At 39.2% G+C, this 17500-nt stretch overlaps 1 protein-coding gene across 2 annotated transcripts in view; it reads right to left on the reverse strand.

Annotated features, from left to right (window-relative positions):
* mrc2 (mannose receptor, C type 2) overlaps nt 1-15839 on the reverse strand; it is a 98506-nt gene extending 82667 nt beyond the window's left edge. For both annotated transcript variants that reach the window (XM_061905401.1, XM_061905400.1), the window contains exon 1: nt 15533-15839. In XM_061905401.1, the coding sequence (XP_061761385.1) occupies nt 15533-15671 (139 nt within the window). In that variant the 5' untranslated portion in view covers nt 15672-15839. The remainder of the gene's footprint in view (nt 1-15532) is intronic.
* Between the last annotated feature and the right edge of the window lie 1661 nt (nt 15840-17500).

Raw genomic sequence — 17500 nt, forward strand, 5'->3', positions numbered from 1 at the left:
TGCAGGCTGTGATTTAAGATGTGTCGTGGAGCCTATTTAGTTTTTTTTACACAAAGTGTATTGGGCTTAACTTTATTACGTACTCATAAGTATTCATAAGTAAAGCTTTAAATCAATAACCAAACATGGTAAAATGTAAGATTTTTCCTAACGACTTCAGAAAAAGACTCAACTACCTCGAGGGTTTATCTCGCTCTCCGAAGTGGAGATGATAGATTTTCCGCCTCTAGGGACACATATTACTGTAAGTATTCCATCAAAAAGACACTTTTGCATACACAACTGTCTTTAAATAAGGTCAAAAAGAGGACAAAATAGTAAGCGTGCACTTGATGGGTCAGTGTGAAATGTGAGCAACAAACAGACAGGAAATTCCAGCCTGTCGTTGTTTGGCTCTTTTATGGTGGTCTCGCCTCAGAGGCAATCCAAAGTAAAGTGCCTACTTTTTCTCCTTTTTTTTTTTTACCTCATCCCGGCAGCCTGAAACAAGGAGGGGAGGGTGTATGTGTGTGTGTGTTTTTGTGTGCGTGTGTGTGTGTGTGTGTGTGTGCATATTTGCATTTTGCAGCCACACTCAGAAACATAGCAGCTCTGGGAAAGTAATGATCGAGCAAAGCCGAGCGGAGTCCAAACTTTCCATCACTCCCACACTCTCACAAGCCACAGTGCTAGTTAGCCGGTTAGCCAGCCAGCTGTTACAATGTGAGGACACATTTTTACAAAATTAAAGCTTCTTACTGAAGAATGATGATGCAACATCTTTTCAGTGCAACAGCAGCGAACGACCGGGCTAGTTTACTCCTCCTGGTGTCTGTTAGCGTTGTACATTAGTGCAAAAATTCAAATATAAAAGAACCAAATACTATAATGTGTGTGTGTGTATATATATATATATATATATAAATATATATATATATATATATATATATACATACATACATACGTGTATGTGTGTGTATATTGTATATATGTCTATGAATGTCTATACACATATATATACAGTATATATAGAAAAATATATATATCCGCGATGTGTTGCCGTTTGTGTTCTTGATTTATTTATTTACAAAGAAATTAAAACTAAATATATTTACATATATAGAATAAAATAGAATAGAATGGACTTTATTGTCATTATATTTGCATATAACGAGATTAAGGATATATGCAGTATCTATGTGTGAGTATATATATATATATATATATATATATGTGTGTACATTTTTATGTACACATTTATATACACACACAACATATATATAAACATACATATATACACATATATATATATATATATATATATATATATATATATATATATGTGGGTATGTATATGTGTATATATACACATTTTTATGGACACATTTATACACACACATATATGCACAAACATATATATATACAAACATATATATATATATATATATATATATATATATATATATATATATATATATATATATATATATATATATATATATATATATATATAAGACATGCACCTGGGGGATAGGTTGACTGGCAACATTAAATTGGCCCTAGTGTGTGAATGTGAGTGTGAATGTTGTCTGTCTATCTGTGTTGGCCCTGCGATGACTTGGTGAGTTGTCCAGGGTGTACTCCGCCTTCCGCCCGATTGTAGCTGGGATATGCGCCAGCGCCCCCCGCGATCCCAGAAGGGAATAAGCGGTATCAAATGGATGGATGGATATATATGTATATATGTGTGTGTATATGTATATGAGTATATATACACATTTTTATGTACACATTTATATACACACATATACATATATACATACATATGTACTGTACATACATATATACACACATATACATATATACATACATATGTACTGTACATACATATATACACACATATATACACACACATACATACATATATATATATGCATGCATACAAATATACACATATACACACACACATATATACACACATATATACACACATCCATCCATCAATTTCCTGCCGCTTATTCCCTTTGGGGTCGCGGGGGGCGCTGGCGCCTATCTCAGCTACAATCGGGCGGAAGGCGGTGTACACCCTGGACAAGTTGCCACCTCATCGCAGGGCCAACACAGATAGACAGACAACATTCACACTCACATTCACACACTAGGGCCAATTTACTGTTGCCAATCAACCAATCCCCCAGGTGCATGTCTTTGGAGGTGGGAGGAAGCCGGAGTACCCGGAGGAAACCCACGCATTCACGGGGAGAACATGCAAACTCCACACAGAAAGATCCCGAGCCCGGGATTGAACCCAGGACTACTCAGGACCTTCGTATTGTGAGGCAGACGCACTAAACCCTCTTCCACCGTGAAGCCCCATATATACACATTAATACTGCATATATATACACATTTTTTTCAAGTACACAAACTGCATCATCACAAAGAGAACAGCTATGGTGCCATATTTTCATTTCATTATTGATGCATTTACTCGTGAGATAGTACTCGATACACTTATTTTCTTTTAGGGTTCACTCCCCCGAGATCAGTGGTTCCAAAACTTTTTTCACCAAGGACAACATCAGAAAACGAGTACCACCACAATGACCAACCTCTAAATACAGTAGCATAGTAGGCCCAAATATTCATCAAAAACAACGCAGAGGTTTTATTTAATACTTTTGACCATTGTAACATTTACAAAGAGTAACATTGTGTTTGAATATAGGAATATAAAACACTGTACTAGAATAATGAATCAAATCTTTGGCGTACTTTTAGAGCCACTGCCATCGGAGGTTCTGAGGTACTGTATCTTTAAATACATATTCGCATTGAACTAATACTAATACACAAGGTTAAAACCTTTTGGGGTATTATTTTAACTCAATTTCTGTGTTTTCAAAATGATTAACCAACTTTGGGTTGTTTTTCAATGAGTAACGCATTTTTGGGTTGGAGGCTTTTTTATTAAAAAAGTTACTTTTTTCTTGAAGGGAATTTCACTGTGGATTAATCTCATTAACATTATTTACAATCACCCAACATTAAGTTAGCACAACTCAACTTTTTGGTTAAATAATTCAACGCAAAATTTGGGTTGAAAAAATTAACCCAAAATGTTGAGTTAAAATTGCTCAAATAAGGGGTTCGTCCTTTTCTGAATCAAGAGTTGGGTTAAAATTGTGTTGTTTTTTAACCCAAATTTTTTTAGTGTGTATTGGGATTCAATCCCAAGCACATGTGTCGAACTCAAGGCCCCGGGGCCAGTTCTGGCCCGCCACATAAAAATTGTATGTGGCCCGTGAAAGCCAAAAATGGGTTTGAATAAAATACTTTTTTTTTTCTTTTTTCTTTTTTTTACTAAATGCAATCGTTCTTTAAATTTTCACAGAAAAAAAATGCATATTTTAAACTTTAATATTATATGATCATGCCAATTATATTATTATAAACTGTATTGCAAAATATCTGCTTGTCACCTTTATTCATGATTTTAAAACAAGGTATACATAGAAAAAAAGCTAATAATCAAATACATATGCATTTCGATTAATCGTGATTAATCACAGGTTATTACCCGCATGCATAATGTAAATTGATTTTAAAAATGCGGCCCTCGGAAAGCAACCATTACTGGGATGTGGCCCTCAATGAAAATGAGCACTAGAGCAAAGTCATCAGTATTGTCCCATTACATCAAGGGTTGGCAACCTTTACCACTCAAAGAGCCATTTTGACCCATTTCACAAAATAAAGAAAACTATGGGAGTCACAAGACTCTTTTGAAATTTAAAATGAAATAACACAGGGTACACATTTTTTTTTCCGCTTCGTGCTATGTATTAACCAGGGGTATCAGACACGCGGCCCGCACCTTAATATGAAAAAGTAATATTAGTGCGGCTTGCAAGTTTTATTTGAATGCCGCTTGACAACATCACATTTGCCAACCATCTAAATTTTTCCGGGAGACTACCGAGTTTCAGAGCAACCATTCTCTCGACTGTCTGCTGGTTTTCACCCAAACAACAATAATAAGGGCGTGCTATGATGTCAATACGTTTAGCGCCCTCTACAACCGTAACAATCAGCTTACCAGCTCATTCACATGTTGTATGAGGCTTCTGCAGACACACATAAGCGACTGCAAGGAATACTTGGTCAACAGCCATACAGGTTACACTGAGGGTTGTGATGTAAATACTTTTAGCACGCTTACTAATATGCGTCACACTGTGAAACCACACCAAACAAGAATGACAAACACATTTCGGGAGAACATCCGCACTGTAACACAACATAAACACAACAGAACAAATACCCAGAATCCAATGTATCCCGAACTCTTCCGGGCTACATTATACACCCCCGCTACCACCAAACCCCGCCACCCCCAACACCACCCACCTCAACCATGCACGGAGGGGGATGGGGTGTATATAATGTAGCCCGGAAGAGTTAGGGATGCATGGGATTCTGGGTATTTGTTCTGTTGTGTTTATGTTGTTTTAAAGCGCGGATGTTCTCCTGAAATGTCTTTGTCATTCTTGTTTTGTGTGGGTTGACAGTGTGGCGCATATTAGTAAGAGTGTTAAAGTTGTTTATATCACAACCCTCAGTGTAACCTGTATGGCTGTTGAACAAGTAGGCCTTGCAGTCGCTTGCGCTTTAAGTCAGCAGCCGCACACTAGATGTGGCCGGCCGGCACTCAGATAGCATAGTATTAAAGCGGACGCGACGACATGGTCGAGAGGACGTTTAAGGCATTGCCATCACGGCACGCACTCAATATTGTTACCCGGGTGAAAATCTGATATTCTTATCCTGGGAGAGGCACTGAAATGCGAAAAACCTCCCGGAAAAATGGGGGGGTTGGCAAGTATGCAGTTGAGCCACATCAGAATGATCCAAGAGCCGAATGCGGCTCCGGAGCCGTGGGTTGCCGACCCCTGCATTACATCATGTTCTTATCAGGAACTCAGCAGAAATGGGCTAGGAATACAGTTGCGGTAAAATTTCATAAGAAGTACCCCGTCATTCATTAATTGACATTTTACATGCGCTCATTACTGCGAAACAGAGCACTCCCACACACATTGTCCCACACAATCCACACTCGCATACCATTTTTTATTTAAATCAAGCATTTTTAAGCAAAAAAATGGCTAAATGGATAAAATATACCAATACTACATTATTAATAACCAGTAGGAGAGGCCAAAGCAATCAGAGAGTTATGTTCTGTATCGTGGCCACTGATTGGCTCAACCTCAGGAAGCTTTAGTATATTGGATTAAGGCAGTTTTTCCTCAGATAGTGGAACGCGATGCTGGGGGGGTTCTCCGTTTTGCAGTGATAAGAGCATTTAAAATGTCCAATTAATGGATGACAGGGCACTTGTGAAATTTTACCACAAGCTAATTTCAAGCCCCTGTTACACTGAGGAAGGGTTTCACCCGAAACGTTGGCGTGGCAAATAAACACCATAACTGGACTGCTGTCCTCTACCTTTCTACACACCTTTTTGATCTTTTTGGAGGATTCAGCACCTATTCTTACTTCTGAGGGCTGAGCGTGTTTGTTTGGAATTCAGGTTACTGATAAGAACATGATGTAAAGAAGACCTCATTTTTACATCATTTTTAGACCTTTAACATAGGGCTGGGCGATATGGCCTTTTTCTAATATCTCGATATTTTTAGGTCATATCACGATACACGATATAGATCTCGATATTTTGCCTTAGCCTTGAATGAACACTTGATGCATATAATCGCAGCAGTATGATGATTCTATGTGTCTACATTAAAACATTCTTGTTCATAAAAGCTCATTTTAACTTCCATGCAGAGAGGGAAACCACAACTAAGTCAATTGACCAAAACTGTATTTCTTAAACAGTTATTAAGCAGTGGCACAAACATTCATCCATCCATCCATTTTTTTACCGCTTATTCCCTTTTGGGGTAGCGGGGGGCGCTGGTGCCTATCTAAGCTACAATCGGGCGGAAGGCGGGGTACAAACATTCATGTCATTTCCAAAACAGAAAGTGCAAGATTGTCAGAGACATTTTAAAACAAGCTATGAGTGCACTTTTGTGCCTTTTGTCACTCAGATGACATATCAAAACAACACTAAATTAAAGTGTACTTTTTGTACAGAACACCACTACAATATTTTAAAACAAATAAAGTGCACTTTTGTGCATGATGTCACACAAGATATTTCAATAAAAAAATAAAATTATCTGCATAATAGGAAATCAAATCGCTATGTGGTAGGTTCCTGCGGACGTTATCTCCTTATGTTGTTGCACTATTTTTTTTATACGGTGTTGATGTAGAAATGGTTGCCTCGGCATTTTGTTGGTGTGACACCGAATGGAGATGTTGACATGCGGAGTAATCAATCTTCATTCTCTAGCAGGAGACTTTTCAAATTATGCTACACATTAGCAGTAATGCTTATTTTTGTAGCAACGATTTTGCCCCACACTTGACAAATTACGGTTGTCTGTGTAATGCCAGCAGCAAAAAGTGAGAACGTATACTCGATTATCACAATATTGATTGATTGATTGAAACTTTTTTAGTAGATTGCGCAGTACAGTACATATTCCGTACAATTGACCACTCAATGGTAACACCCGAATAAGTTGTTCAACTTGTTTAAGTCGGAGTCCACGTAAATCAATTCATGGTAATATATATATATAGTCATTTTCTATATCGCACAGAGACAAACCTGCGATATATCGAGTATATCGATATATCGCCAAGCCCAACTTTAACATCAAAACTGTAGTCGCCATTATGATGTGCAGTGCTGTTTTTAAATGACCCTAAGTCTTGATCTATAGAAAGTACAAAACCCCAAACCAGTTAAGTTGGCACGTTGTGTAAATGGTAAATAAAAACAGAATACACTGATTTGCAAATCATTTTCAACCTATATTCAATTGAATAGACTGCAAAGACAAGATACTTAACATTCGAACTGCAAAACTTTTTTTTTTGCAAATATTAGCTCATTTGGAATTTTATGCCTGCAACATGTTTCAAAAAAGCTGGCACAAGAGGCAAAAAAGACTGAGAAAGTTGAGGAATGCTCATCAAACACTTATTTGGAACATCCCACATGTGAACAGGCTACTTAGGAACAGGTGGGTTCCATGATTGGGTATAAAAGCAGCTTCCATTAAATGCTCAGTCATTCACAATCAAGGATGGGGGCTAGGTTCACCACTTTGTGAACAAATGCGTGAGCAAATCGTCCAACAGTTTAAAAACAACATTTCTCAATGAGCTATTGCAAGGAATTTAGGGATTTCACCATCAACGGTCCGTAATATCGTCAAAAGATTCAGATAATCTAGAGCAGGGGTGCCCATTACGTCGATCGCGATCGACTGGTCGATCTCGGAGGGTGTGTCAGTCGATCTCAAGCCAGGCATTAAAAAATAGACATAAAAATGAGCAATCATCAATCATACCAAGACTTCACTTTCGTCAGTTGTTTGACATTCTCGGCACCCGAGGATCTTGTGAGATGACGCTGGCTGCTGCGAGCTCATATTTAAGAAAAAAATCACTAACAGGGCGGACGCAGAGAAACACATTTTATTTCTAGAGACTCCGTACCTACTGTCAAAACTCTAAAGACCGACAGCACAGTTCCTGTCTTCACCATAAAAGACCTGTTTCATCCTGCCTGTGCTAACAAAATAAGAGTCTCAGAAAGCTAGCGTGCATAAGCTAGCAAGCTACAGAGTTTGATGCCAATGTATTTCTCCCCCGCCCTCAGCGACCGCTTTCTCACTTGCTTGCCCACCCGCACAGTCACTGACGTCACTCACCTGCTGCCAGACATTAAAGGGCCACACACATATGCTACTCTCATAACAAAGTGTTTAAAAACAAGTATGCAAGTTGGACAAATGAGATGCCAAATCCAACCACTTTCATGTGGTATTGGACAGAAAGGAGGACTTTTTTTTTCCTCCATTTGAAAATGCGGACGTTATCAGCACCACTGTCTAATTCCAATCAACGCAAGTCATCAGAATCAAATACACCAACTTATATTCTTGTCTTCATGAAAGAAAGGAATCTATGTGTGTTAAACATGCTTGTATTATCATTAAACACCATTAACTTGTTAACAAAAATGTCTCTTTCATAAATAAATAAATATAAATTATAAATAGGAATGAGGTAGATCTCCTCGACTTGGTCAATTGAAAAGTAGCTCGCCTGCAGAAAAAGTGTGAGCGCCCCTGATCTAGAGAAATCACTGCATGTAAGCGACGATATCACGGAACTTCGATCCCTTCAATGGTTGAAATGCGATGAGGTGGCGACTTGTCCAGAGTGTACACCGCCTTCCGCCCGAATGCAGCTGAGATAGGCTTAAGCACCCCCCGCGACCCAAAAAGGGACAAGCGGTAGGAAATTGATAGATGGATGGATGGTTGAAATCTGCATTTTTGGGTCTTATAGGAGTTATTACGGAAATCTACGTCACAGCAGCTCAGGTGAGGAACAAAGCAGAGTGGGCGGGGTTTCTTTTCAGAGCAGCCAGCTCGAAACGCGTGTGTCAGAAACAGTTGCAGAAGTAGATTTTTTCGTAATGATGTAGGTGTGTATTACACTTTGCATTCATATTTTGCTGTTTTTTTTACATGTTTGTTGTGTTTTGCTTAACCTGAGAAGTGTCAGGCTTGCCCCTGACAGTTTGTTTATGTTCTAATTTTTTCCTCTGTGTTTGTAATATTTCCTGTCAGCGCTCTTATTTTGTTGGTTCCCTGTCTTTCTCTCTGAGCGCTGTTTCTCCTCAGCTGCGGCTGATTGGCACCTGGCCACACCTGGTGTCAATCAGACCGCTCCTATTTTTACCTGCTTTTGTCCTCCAGTCAGTGCTGGATTATTGTCGCTTCTGTATTGTCGCTCCTGTCGTGTCGTGTCAATATCGGTTCTACTTGTCATTCCTACTGGGCTTGTCATTGCAGCGTAGCGGAAAGCTATATTCGTAACATGTTTGTAGCTTACTGTTTTTTGTTCCCTGCTTCCAGTTTGTTTTCACATTACAAGTACAATGTCTGTTTTCCTGCTCGCTACCCGCTAGCTTCCACGCTAGGCCCTTTTGTTTTTGCTAGCTTCCATGCTAAGCTCCTTTTGTTTTTCTAGCTCCCATGCTAGCTCTTTTAGTTTGTTATCCGCCTCTTAAATGATAAATAGGTTGTACTTGTATAGCGCTTTTCTACCTTCAAGGTACTCAAAGCGCTTTGACACTACTTCCACATCTACCCATTCACACACACATTCACACACTGATGGAGGGAGCTGCCATGCAAGGCGCCAACCAGCACCCATCAGGAGCAAGGGTGAAGTGTCTTGCTCAGGACACAACGGACGTGACGAGGTGGGATTTGAACCAGGGACCCTCGGGTTGCGCACAGCCACTCTCCCACTGCGACACGCCGTCCTCTTGCGCGCTTTTTCTTAGTACCCTTTTTGTTTGTTCTTGTCCTAGTATTTTATTAAATCATGTTTTCTTATTCAATGCCTGCCTCCTTTTCTGCATCTTGGGGTTCGTCACAAACTAACTTTGACAAGAAGTAAAGGAGAACCGATGTTCATATGTTGTTCATATTCAGTGTTTTATTGTTTATAGTTAATATTGTAAATCTCACTTTCTTTATTTTCATGTATATTTTGGGTGTCCCATTTAGTAAAAAAACTCGCCATATAACTCGCCTAATTTACGGAATTATTCTGGTTGTGCTGACTGACCTAGAAGTGTTTTTATTTTGTACATGGTGTAATGATAAGTGTGACAGGTAAATGGCAGTTACACATAAGAGATACGTGTAGACTGCAATATGACGCCATTAAAAAACAACAAAACTTTAAATGTTACGTTTGAAATAAAGAACATTGCACAAGACACTCAAAAATCTGTAAAAATGTTTTAGTACGACTTTAAAGCCACACCGCTTGATGGATTGTCGGCCAATTACGGCTACCGTAGTCAGAGATACAAGTAACAATTTTGGTGTGTGCATAATGGCACCCATTATCAGACATTATCTGACGTTTTGTTTCACAATATTATGCAAATGTTCTTACCTTCTGGTACCTGCTGATGTGTATTTGGGATCTGCATGAGTCCTAAAAATTTACGCATGTCCGCCACCGTAGTCCATGTCGACACCGTAGTCGATAAGCTTCTTCTTTGTCACTATCTTTTTGTTATGGGACATTCACCCTCTTCTGTTGTCATTTCTAATATAAAGTAGCGAAAAGTTCCACCATATATCTCGCTATGGAAGTGTTAATGATTACCAGTGTAGTGAGTTTACATAATTCACTCACGGAACTTATCTTATTAGAGAGTTCCGGTCGGACGGTTTTTCACGGAACACATTCAGGCGTTGTTGTACTAGTGAGCCACGGACGAGGAGATGCTGCGCCATTGATGATTTAAGTAAAGTCTGAATGTCATTAAAACAGTTAGCTCCATCTTTTGACACTTCTTCCACTACCGTCCTTGCACGCTACACCGCTACGACAAAGATGACGGGGAGAAGACGCTGTCGAAGGTGAGCCACGTAAATAAGACCACCCACAAAACGGCGCATCCGTAAGCGACTGTCAGAAAAGGACTTGAAGATGGTCTGTAAAACATAATTTATGCAACATTTTGACCGAAGAACCACCATTACATGTTATGTAGACCACAAGGAAGTGCTTTCAATTCAGAAAATAATCATAATATGACCCCTTTAATGCGCCTTTTGTTTGAGAATAGACCTAAATAGACCCACTCATTGCCAGTGCGCCTTATAATCCGGTGTGCCCTATCGACCGGAAAATACGGTATATATTTTTTTCTTTTCTTTCATGTTAATAAGGATACAGTTTTATGCAGGGATGTACTTTTAACCATTTTTTTAGACATGTATTTATTTATTTAATGGCACTGGGGGTGCAAAATGTTTTCTTTTTCCTGCAGGGATGAAACAGAAAGCACTGTATTAAGGAATGTGAAAGTGACTAAGTGGGTGTTCTTTCATACAGGACTCATCATGTTAGAACATGCTTTTTTTTAAATCCTCTATCTCTTTAAAATATTTGATTTGTGATGAATAATTCCTACTTGGTGGAAATTAATTCACGACTATCAGGCCTGGAACATATGAAAGCAATATATGAGGGATGATTGTATATCCTGAGGGATTACTCTATACCAGGGGTCGGCAACCCCAAATGTCGAAAGAGCCATATTGGACCAAAAATACAAAAACAAATCTGTCTGGAGCCACAAAAAATTAAAGCCATATTACATATAGATAGTGAGTCATGAGATATAAATTGAATTGTGAGGACTTAAAGGAAACTAAATGAGCTCAAATATAGCTACAAATGAGGCATAATGATGCAATATGTACATATAGCTAGCCTAAATAGCATGTTAGCATCGATTAGCTTGCAGGCATGCAGTGACCAAATGTCTGATTAGCACTCCACATAAGTCAATAACAACAACAAAACTCACCTGTGTGCATTCATTCACAACGTTATAAGTTTGGTGGACAAAATGAGACGTAAAAAGAAGTGGCATAAAATACGAGAGTCGGAGAAAGTTACACATGTAAACAAACTAGGGTGAGTTCAAGGACCGCCAAAATGAGTAGGACAAAACGGCGCTCGCCAAATACTCGAATCAGTGAAGCATGTTTAATACAAACAGTGTGCTTTATAACAATTAGGGAGGTCTGTGTCATGTTTGTCCTATTACAGAAACCATATTAAAACAAAAAATATGTTTTTTCCCCTCATCGTTTCCATTTTTCATATATTTTTGAAAAAGCTCCAGAGAGCCACTAGGGCGGCGCTAAAGAGCCGCATGCGGCTCCAGAGCCGCGGGTTGCCGAACCCTGCTCTATACCCTATTTTTTTATAGATATATATTTGTGCTTGTAACACTTTACAACCAGTGTGAAGTCGGCCACCCAAATACAAATATAATAATACTGCAAATGTTAGAACATCACTGTCATTTGTTTGTGCTGCAAATGTTTTATTATTATAGTTTTTATGTTTTTAACATAGTATTATTCATTACTAGCCCGATAAAATAAAAACTATAGTTAGAGAGCATTTTTGGCAGCACAAACCAGCATTAACTGGTTATATATAATCTAGTAATAATTTATAATATACATACATACATATAATATACGACATCCATTGCTTTCGGTCCCCTAGAGGGGGGGGTTGCCCACATCTGAGGTCCTCTCCAAGGTTTCTCATAGTCAGCATTGTCACTGGCGTCCCACTGGATGTGAATTCTCCCTGCCCACTGGGTGTGAGTTTTCCTTGCCCTTTTGTGGGTTCTTCCGAGGATGTCGTAGTCGTAATGATTTGTGCAGTCCTTTGAGACATTTGTGACTTGGGGCTATATAAATAAACATTGATTGATTGATTGATACATAGATAGATATATAAAATAATTAATACAATATTTGAATATAAAATGTATGTTATATTGCTACTATGGCACATTTTTAGAGTGCTTTATCCTTTCCATCCTTACCCTTTCCATCCTTTGTAACTGAGCTACTGTGTGGAACAATTTCCCTTGTGGATAAATAAGATTTTGTTCAAGTGTAAGTTTAAAAGTAGCACAAAAGTCTGTGACAAGTTTGGGGAGATTTTGATAGGGGGAGGGGGCTGGATGTCGTCACAGTCAGAAACACGTATTTTAGAATAACTTAAAAACCCATAAATGTAAGTTTCTCAATACCCCTCCGTTTTTTTTGTGCCTTTAAAAAGGAATTAGAACTCTATGTTAAAACACTCTCTACCTCCAACAACCAAAAAGCTGTGAAAACGATGATGCTTTGTTCCAAATTTAAATTATTTCCTGAACTTTGCATTTTGTTATATATATATATATATATATATATATATATATATATATATATATATATATATATATATATATATATATATACACAAACCCCGTTTCCATATGAGTTTGAAAATTGTGTTAAATGTAAATATAAACGGAATACAATGATTTGCAAATCCTTTTCAACCCATATTCAATTGAATGCACTACAAAAACAAGATATTTGATGTTCAAACTCATTAACTTTATCTTTTTTTTGCAAATAATAATTAATTTAGAATTTCATGGCTGCAACACGTGCCCAAGTAGTTGGGAACGCGCATGTTCACCACTGTGTTACATCACCTTTTCTTTTAACAAGACTCAATAAACATTTGGGGGAACTGAGGAAACTAAATTTTGAAGCTTTGAAAGTGAAATTATTTACCATTCTTGCTTGATGTACAGCTTAAGTTGTTCAACAGTTCGGGGTCTTGTTGTCGTATTTTACGCTTCATAATGCACCACACATTTTCCATGTCTGGACTGCAGGCGTGCCAGGAAAGTACCCGCACTCTTTTACTACGAAGCCACGCTGTTGTAACACGTGGCGTGGCATTATTTTGCTAAAATAAGCAGGGGTGTCCATGATAACGTTGCTTCCAAAACCTGTATGGACCTTTCAGCATTAATGGTGTCTTCACAGATGTGTAGGTTATCCATGCCTTGGGCACTAATACAACCCCATACATCACAGATGCTGGCTTTTGAACTTTGCGCCTATGGTTATTTTCCTCTTTGATCCGGAGGACACCACATCCAAAGTTTCCAAATATAATTTGAAATGTGGACTCGTCACACCAAAGAACACTTTTCCACTTTGCATCAGTCCATCTTATATGAGCCCAGCGAAGCCGGCGGCGTTCCTGGGTGTTGTTGATAAATGGCTCTCTTTGCATAGTAGAGTTTTAACTTGCACTTACAGATGTAGTGATCAACTGTAGTTACTGACCGTGGTTTTATGATGTGTTCCTGAGCCCATGTGGTGATATCCTTTACAAGTTGGTGACCCTCACCCCATCCTCGTTTGTGAATTACTTAACATTTCATGGAAGCTGCTTTTATACCCAATCATGGCACCCACCTGTTCCCAATTAGACTGCACACCTGTGGGGTGATCCATTTAAGTGTTTGATGATCATTCCTCAACTTTATCAGTATTTATTGCCACCTTTCTCAACTTCTTTGTCACTTGTTGCTGGCATCAAATTCTAAAGTTAATGATTATTTGAAAAAAAAACATGTTTATCAGTTTGAACATCAAATATGTTGTCTTTGTAGCATATTCAACTGAATATGGGTTGAGAATGATTTGCAAATCATTGTATTCCGTTTATATTTACATCTAACACAATTTCCCAACTCATATGGAAACGGGGTTTGTATATATATATATATATATATATATATATATATATATATATATATATATATATATATATATATATATAAATAAAACTTCATGGTGGCAGAGGGATTAGTGTGTCTGCCTCACAATATGAAGGTCCTGCGGTATTGGGTTCAATCCCAGGCCCGGGATCTTTCTGTGTGGAGTTTGCATGTTCTCCCCGTGAATGCGTGGGTTCCCTCCGGGTACTCCGGCTTCCTCCCACTTCCAAAGTCATGCACCTGGGGATAGGTTGATTGGCAACACTAAATTGGCCCTAGTGTGTGAATGTGAGTGTGAATTTTGTCCGTCTATCTGTGTTGGCCCTGCGATGAGATGGCGACTTGTCCAGGGTGTACACCGCCTTCCGCCCGAGTGTAGCTGAGATAGGCGCCAGCGACCCCCGCGACCCCAAAAGGGAATAAGCGGTAGAAAATGGATGGAGATATATATATATATATATATATATATATATATATATATATATATATATATATATATATATATATATATAGCCTTATATTTTAGTTACTTTAATGAGTTTACAACCCCCTGGCACTGATTTGTACTGTTTTTGTACTTATTTTGATTATTATTATTTTTCGATTGTTTGTAAATGTTGCAGTTTATAAATAAAGGTTTATAAAATAAAAGTACATAAACAACTTAAAAACCGTAATGGCACAAATAAAACGTTTTACAGCACAAACGAAAGGCAGTTCTATTTAATTTAATATTTTTAATGGTAAGGGGGGGCAAATCAACTCATCGCCCCCTAGCGTCTACACGAGGTACTACAGTGATCGTTCACTCATGTCGTGCATCAATAGCACGCAAATGAGGTCGATATCGATATTATTTGCGTCCGAGACACCGGAAGTAAGGGACACATCTGGCCGCGGGGTTAGGGGGGGATTTAAATGTTACGTCACGCACCGAAAACCAACACAATAACACAAACGACACACAAAAAAGTGCGTTTGTGAAAGAAATAAAGGAGTCAAGCGAACTAATAGACACTCCAACACACCCCCACCTCTCTCTTTGACCCCCCCACACACTGTTTTTTCCCCCTCCACATCTGGTTCCACTCACTGCACTCTTTTGGTTCGTGGCAAAGTAGCACACGGAGAAATCCGCTCCTTTGACGCACATAAGAAGGTGACTTTTTTTACAAGGACGTCGAGCATCGTGACTGTAATACTCACCCGCGGCGGCGCGGCTCCTCTGCGCGTCCAAGCTCAGCAGCAATAAATACAAAGTGCATCGGTAGACTGCGTGCCGGTGGCCGCTTCGTTCGCCCCCGGTCGCTGTGGAGTCCCGGCGGCGCTCGTCGTCGCCGTGCATGCTCTCCGCGGCAACACGCACACAAGAAGGAGTCGGAGTGGACAAACACACAAAAAAAAAGGCAAAGAAAAAAGTGAGAGCAAGTTAGAAGACGGGATGCTTTTGACCGTCTGCTGCTCAAACACTCTAATGAATGGAGCCGCTTCAAAGTGTGTGTGTGTGTGTGTGTGTGGTTACCTACGTGAGGTCTGAGGACCCCCAGTGGCCACTCAGGGTACCCCGCAAGACTACCAGACACTTCATGTGTTTGCACTCACATCTAGAAACGTAGGGCCGGGCATATATATGAGGGGCCGTTAGGGACATTATTCAGAATTACCACTACATACACTACTTAAATGCTCTTACATACATTACTGAAATGCTCTTGCCTACACTACTGAAATGCTCTTACATACACTACTGAAATGCTCTTGCCTACACTACTGAAATGCTCTTACATACACTACTTAAATGCTCTTACATACACTACTGAAATGCTCTTACATACATTATTGAAATGCTCTTACATACACTACTGAAATGCTCTTACATACACTACTGAAATGCTCTTACATACACTACTGAAATGCTCTTACATACATTACTGAAATGCTCTTGCCTACACTACTGAAATGCTCTTACATACACTACTGAAATGCTCTTACATACACTACTGAAATGCTCTTACATACACTACTTAAATGCTCTTACATACATTACTGAAATGCTCTTGCCTACACTACTGAAATACTCTTACATACACTACTGAAATGCTCTTACATACACTACTGAAATGCTCTTGCCTACACTACTGAAATGCTCTTACATACACTACTTAAATGCTGTTGCATACACTACTGAAATGCTCTTACATACACGGTGTGGCGCTGTAGTAGAGTGGCCATACGCAACCCGAAGGTCGCTGGTTCAATCCCCACCTCGAACCAACCTTGTCACGTCTGGTGTGTCCTTGAGCAAGACACTTCACCCTTGCTCCTGATGGGTGCTGGTTAGCGCCCTGCATGGCAGCTCCCTCCATCAGTGTGTGAATGTGTGTGTGAATGGGTAAATGTGGAAGTAGTGTCAAAGCGCTTTGAGTACCTTGAAGGTAGAAAAGCACTATACAAGTACAACCCATTTATCATTTATTTATTTATTTAAATTATCTTACATACACTACTGAAATGCTCTTACATAAACAACTAAAATGCTCTCACAGGCATTATTGGTGACCGGAACCGAATGCAATGTCACTCATACATATTACTAAAATGCTCTCACATACACTGGTAAGATGCTCTTATACATATAACTGAAATCCTTGCACACATAATACTAAAATTGCTGTCTCTCACACGCAAGTGGTGTGTGTGTCTGTGTGTGTGTGTGTGTGCGTGAGAGTAAAACATTTTAGTTGTTTATGTGAGAGCATTTCAGTAGTGTATGTAAGAGCATTTCAGTAGTGTAGGTTAGAGCATTTCAGTAGTGTACTGTATGTAAGAGGTAATTCTGAATAATGTCCCTAACGGCCCCTCATAGATATATCCATCAAACCATCCATTTTCTACCGCTTATTCCCTTTGGGGTCACGGGGGTCGCTGGTGCCTATCTCAGCTACAATCGGGCGGAAGGCGGCGTACACCCTGGACAAGTCACCACCTCATCGCAGGGCCAACACAGATAGACAGACAACATTCACACTCACATTCACACACTGGGGTCAGTTCAGTGTTGCCAATCAACCTATCCGCAGGTGCATGTATTTGGCGATATAGCCGTTTTTTAATATCTCGATATTTTTAGGCCATATCGCGATAGACGATATATATCTCGATATTTTGCCTTAG

Source organism: Nerophis ophidion, linkage group LG07, assembly GCF_033978795.1.
Source record: "Nerophis ophidion isolate RoL-2023_Sa linkage group LG07, RoL_Noph_v1.0, whole genome shotgun sequence".
Taxonomy (NCBI): Eukaryota; Metazoa; Chordata; class Actinopteri; order Syngnathiformes; family Syngnathidae; genus Nerophis; species Nerophis ophidion.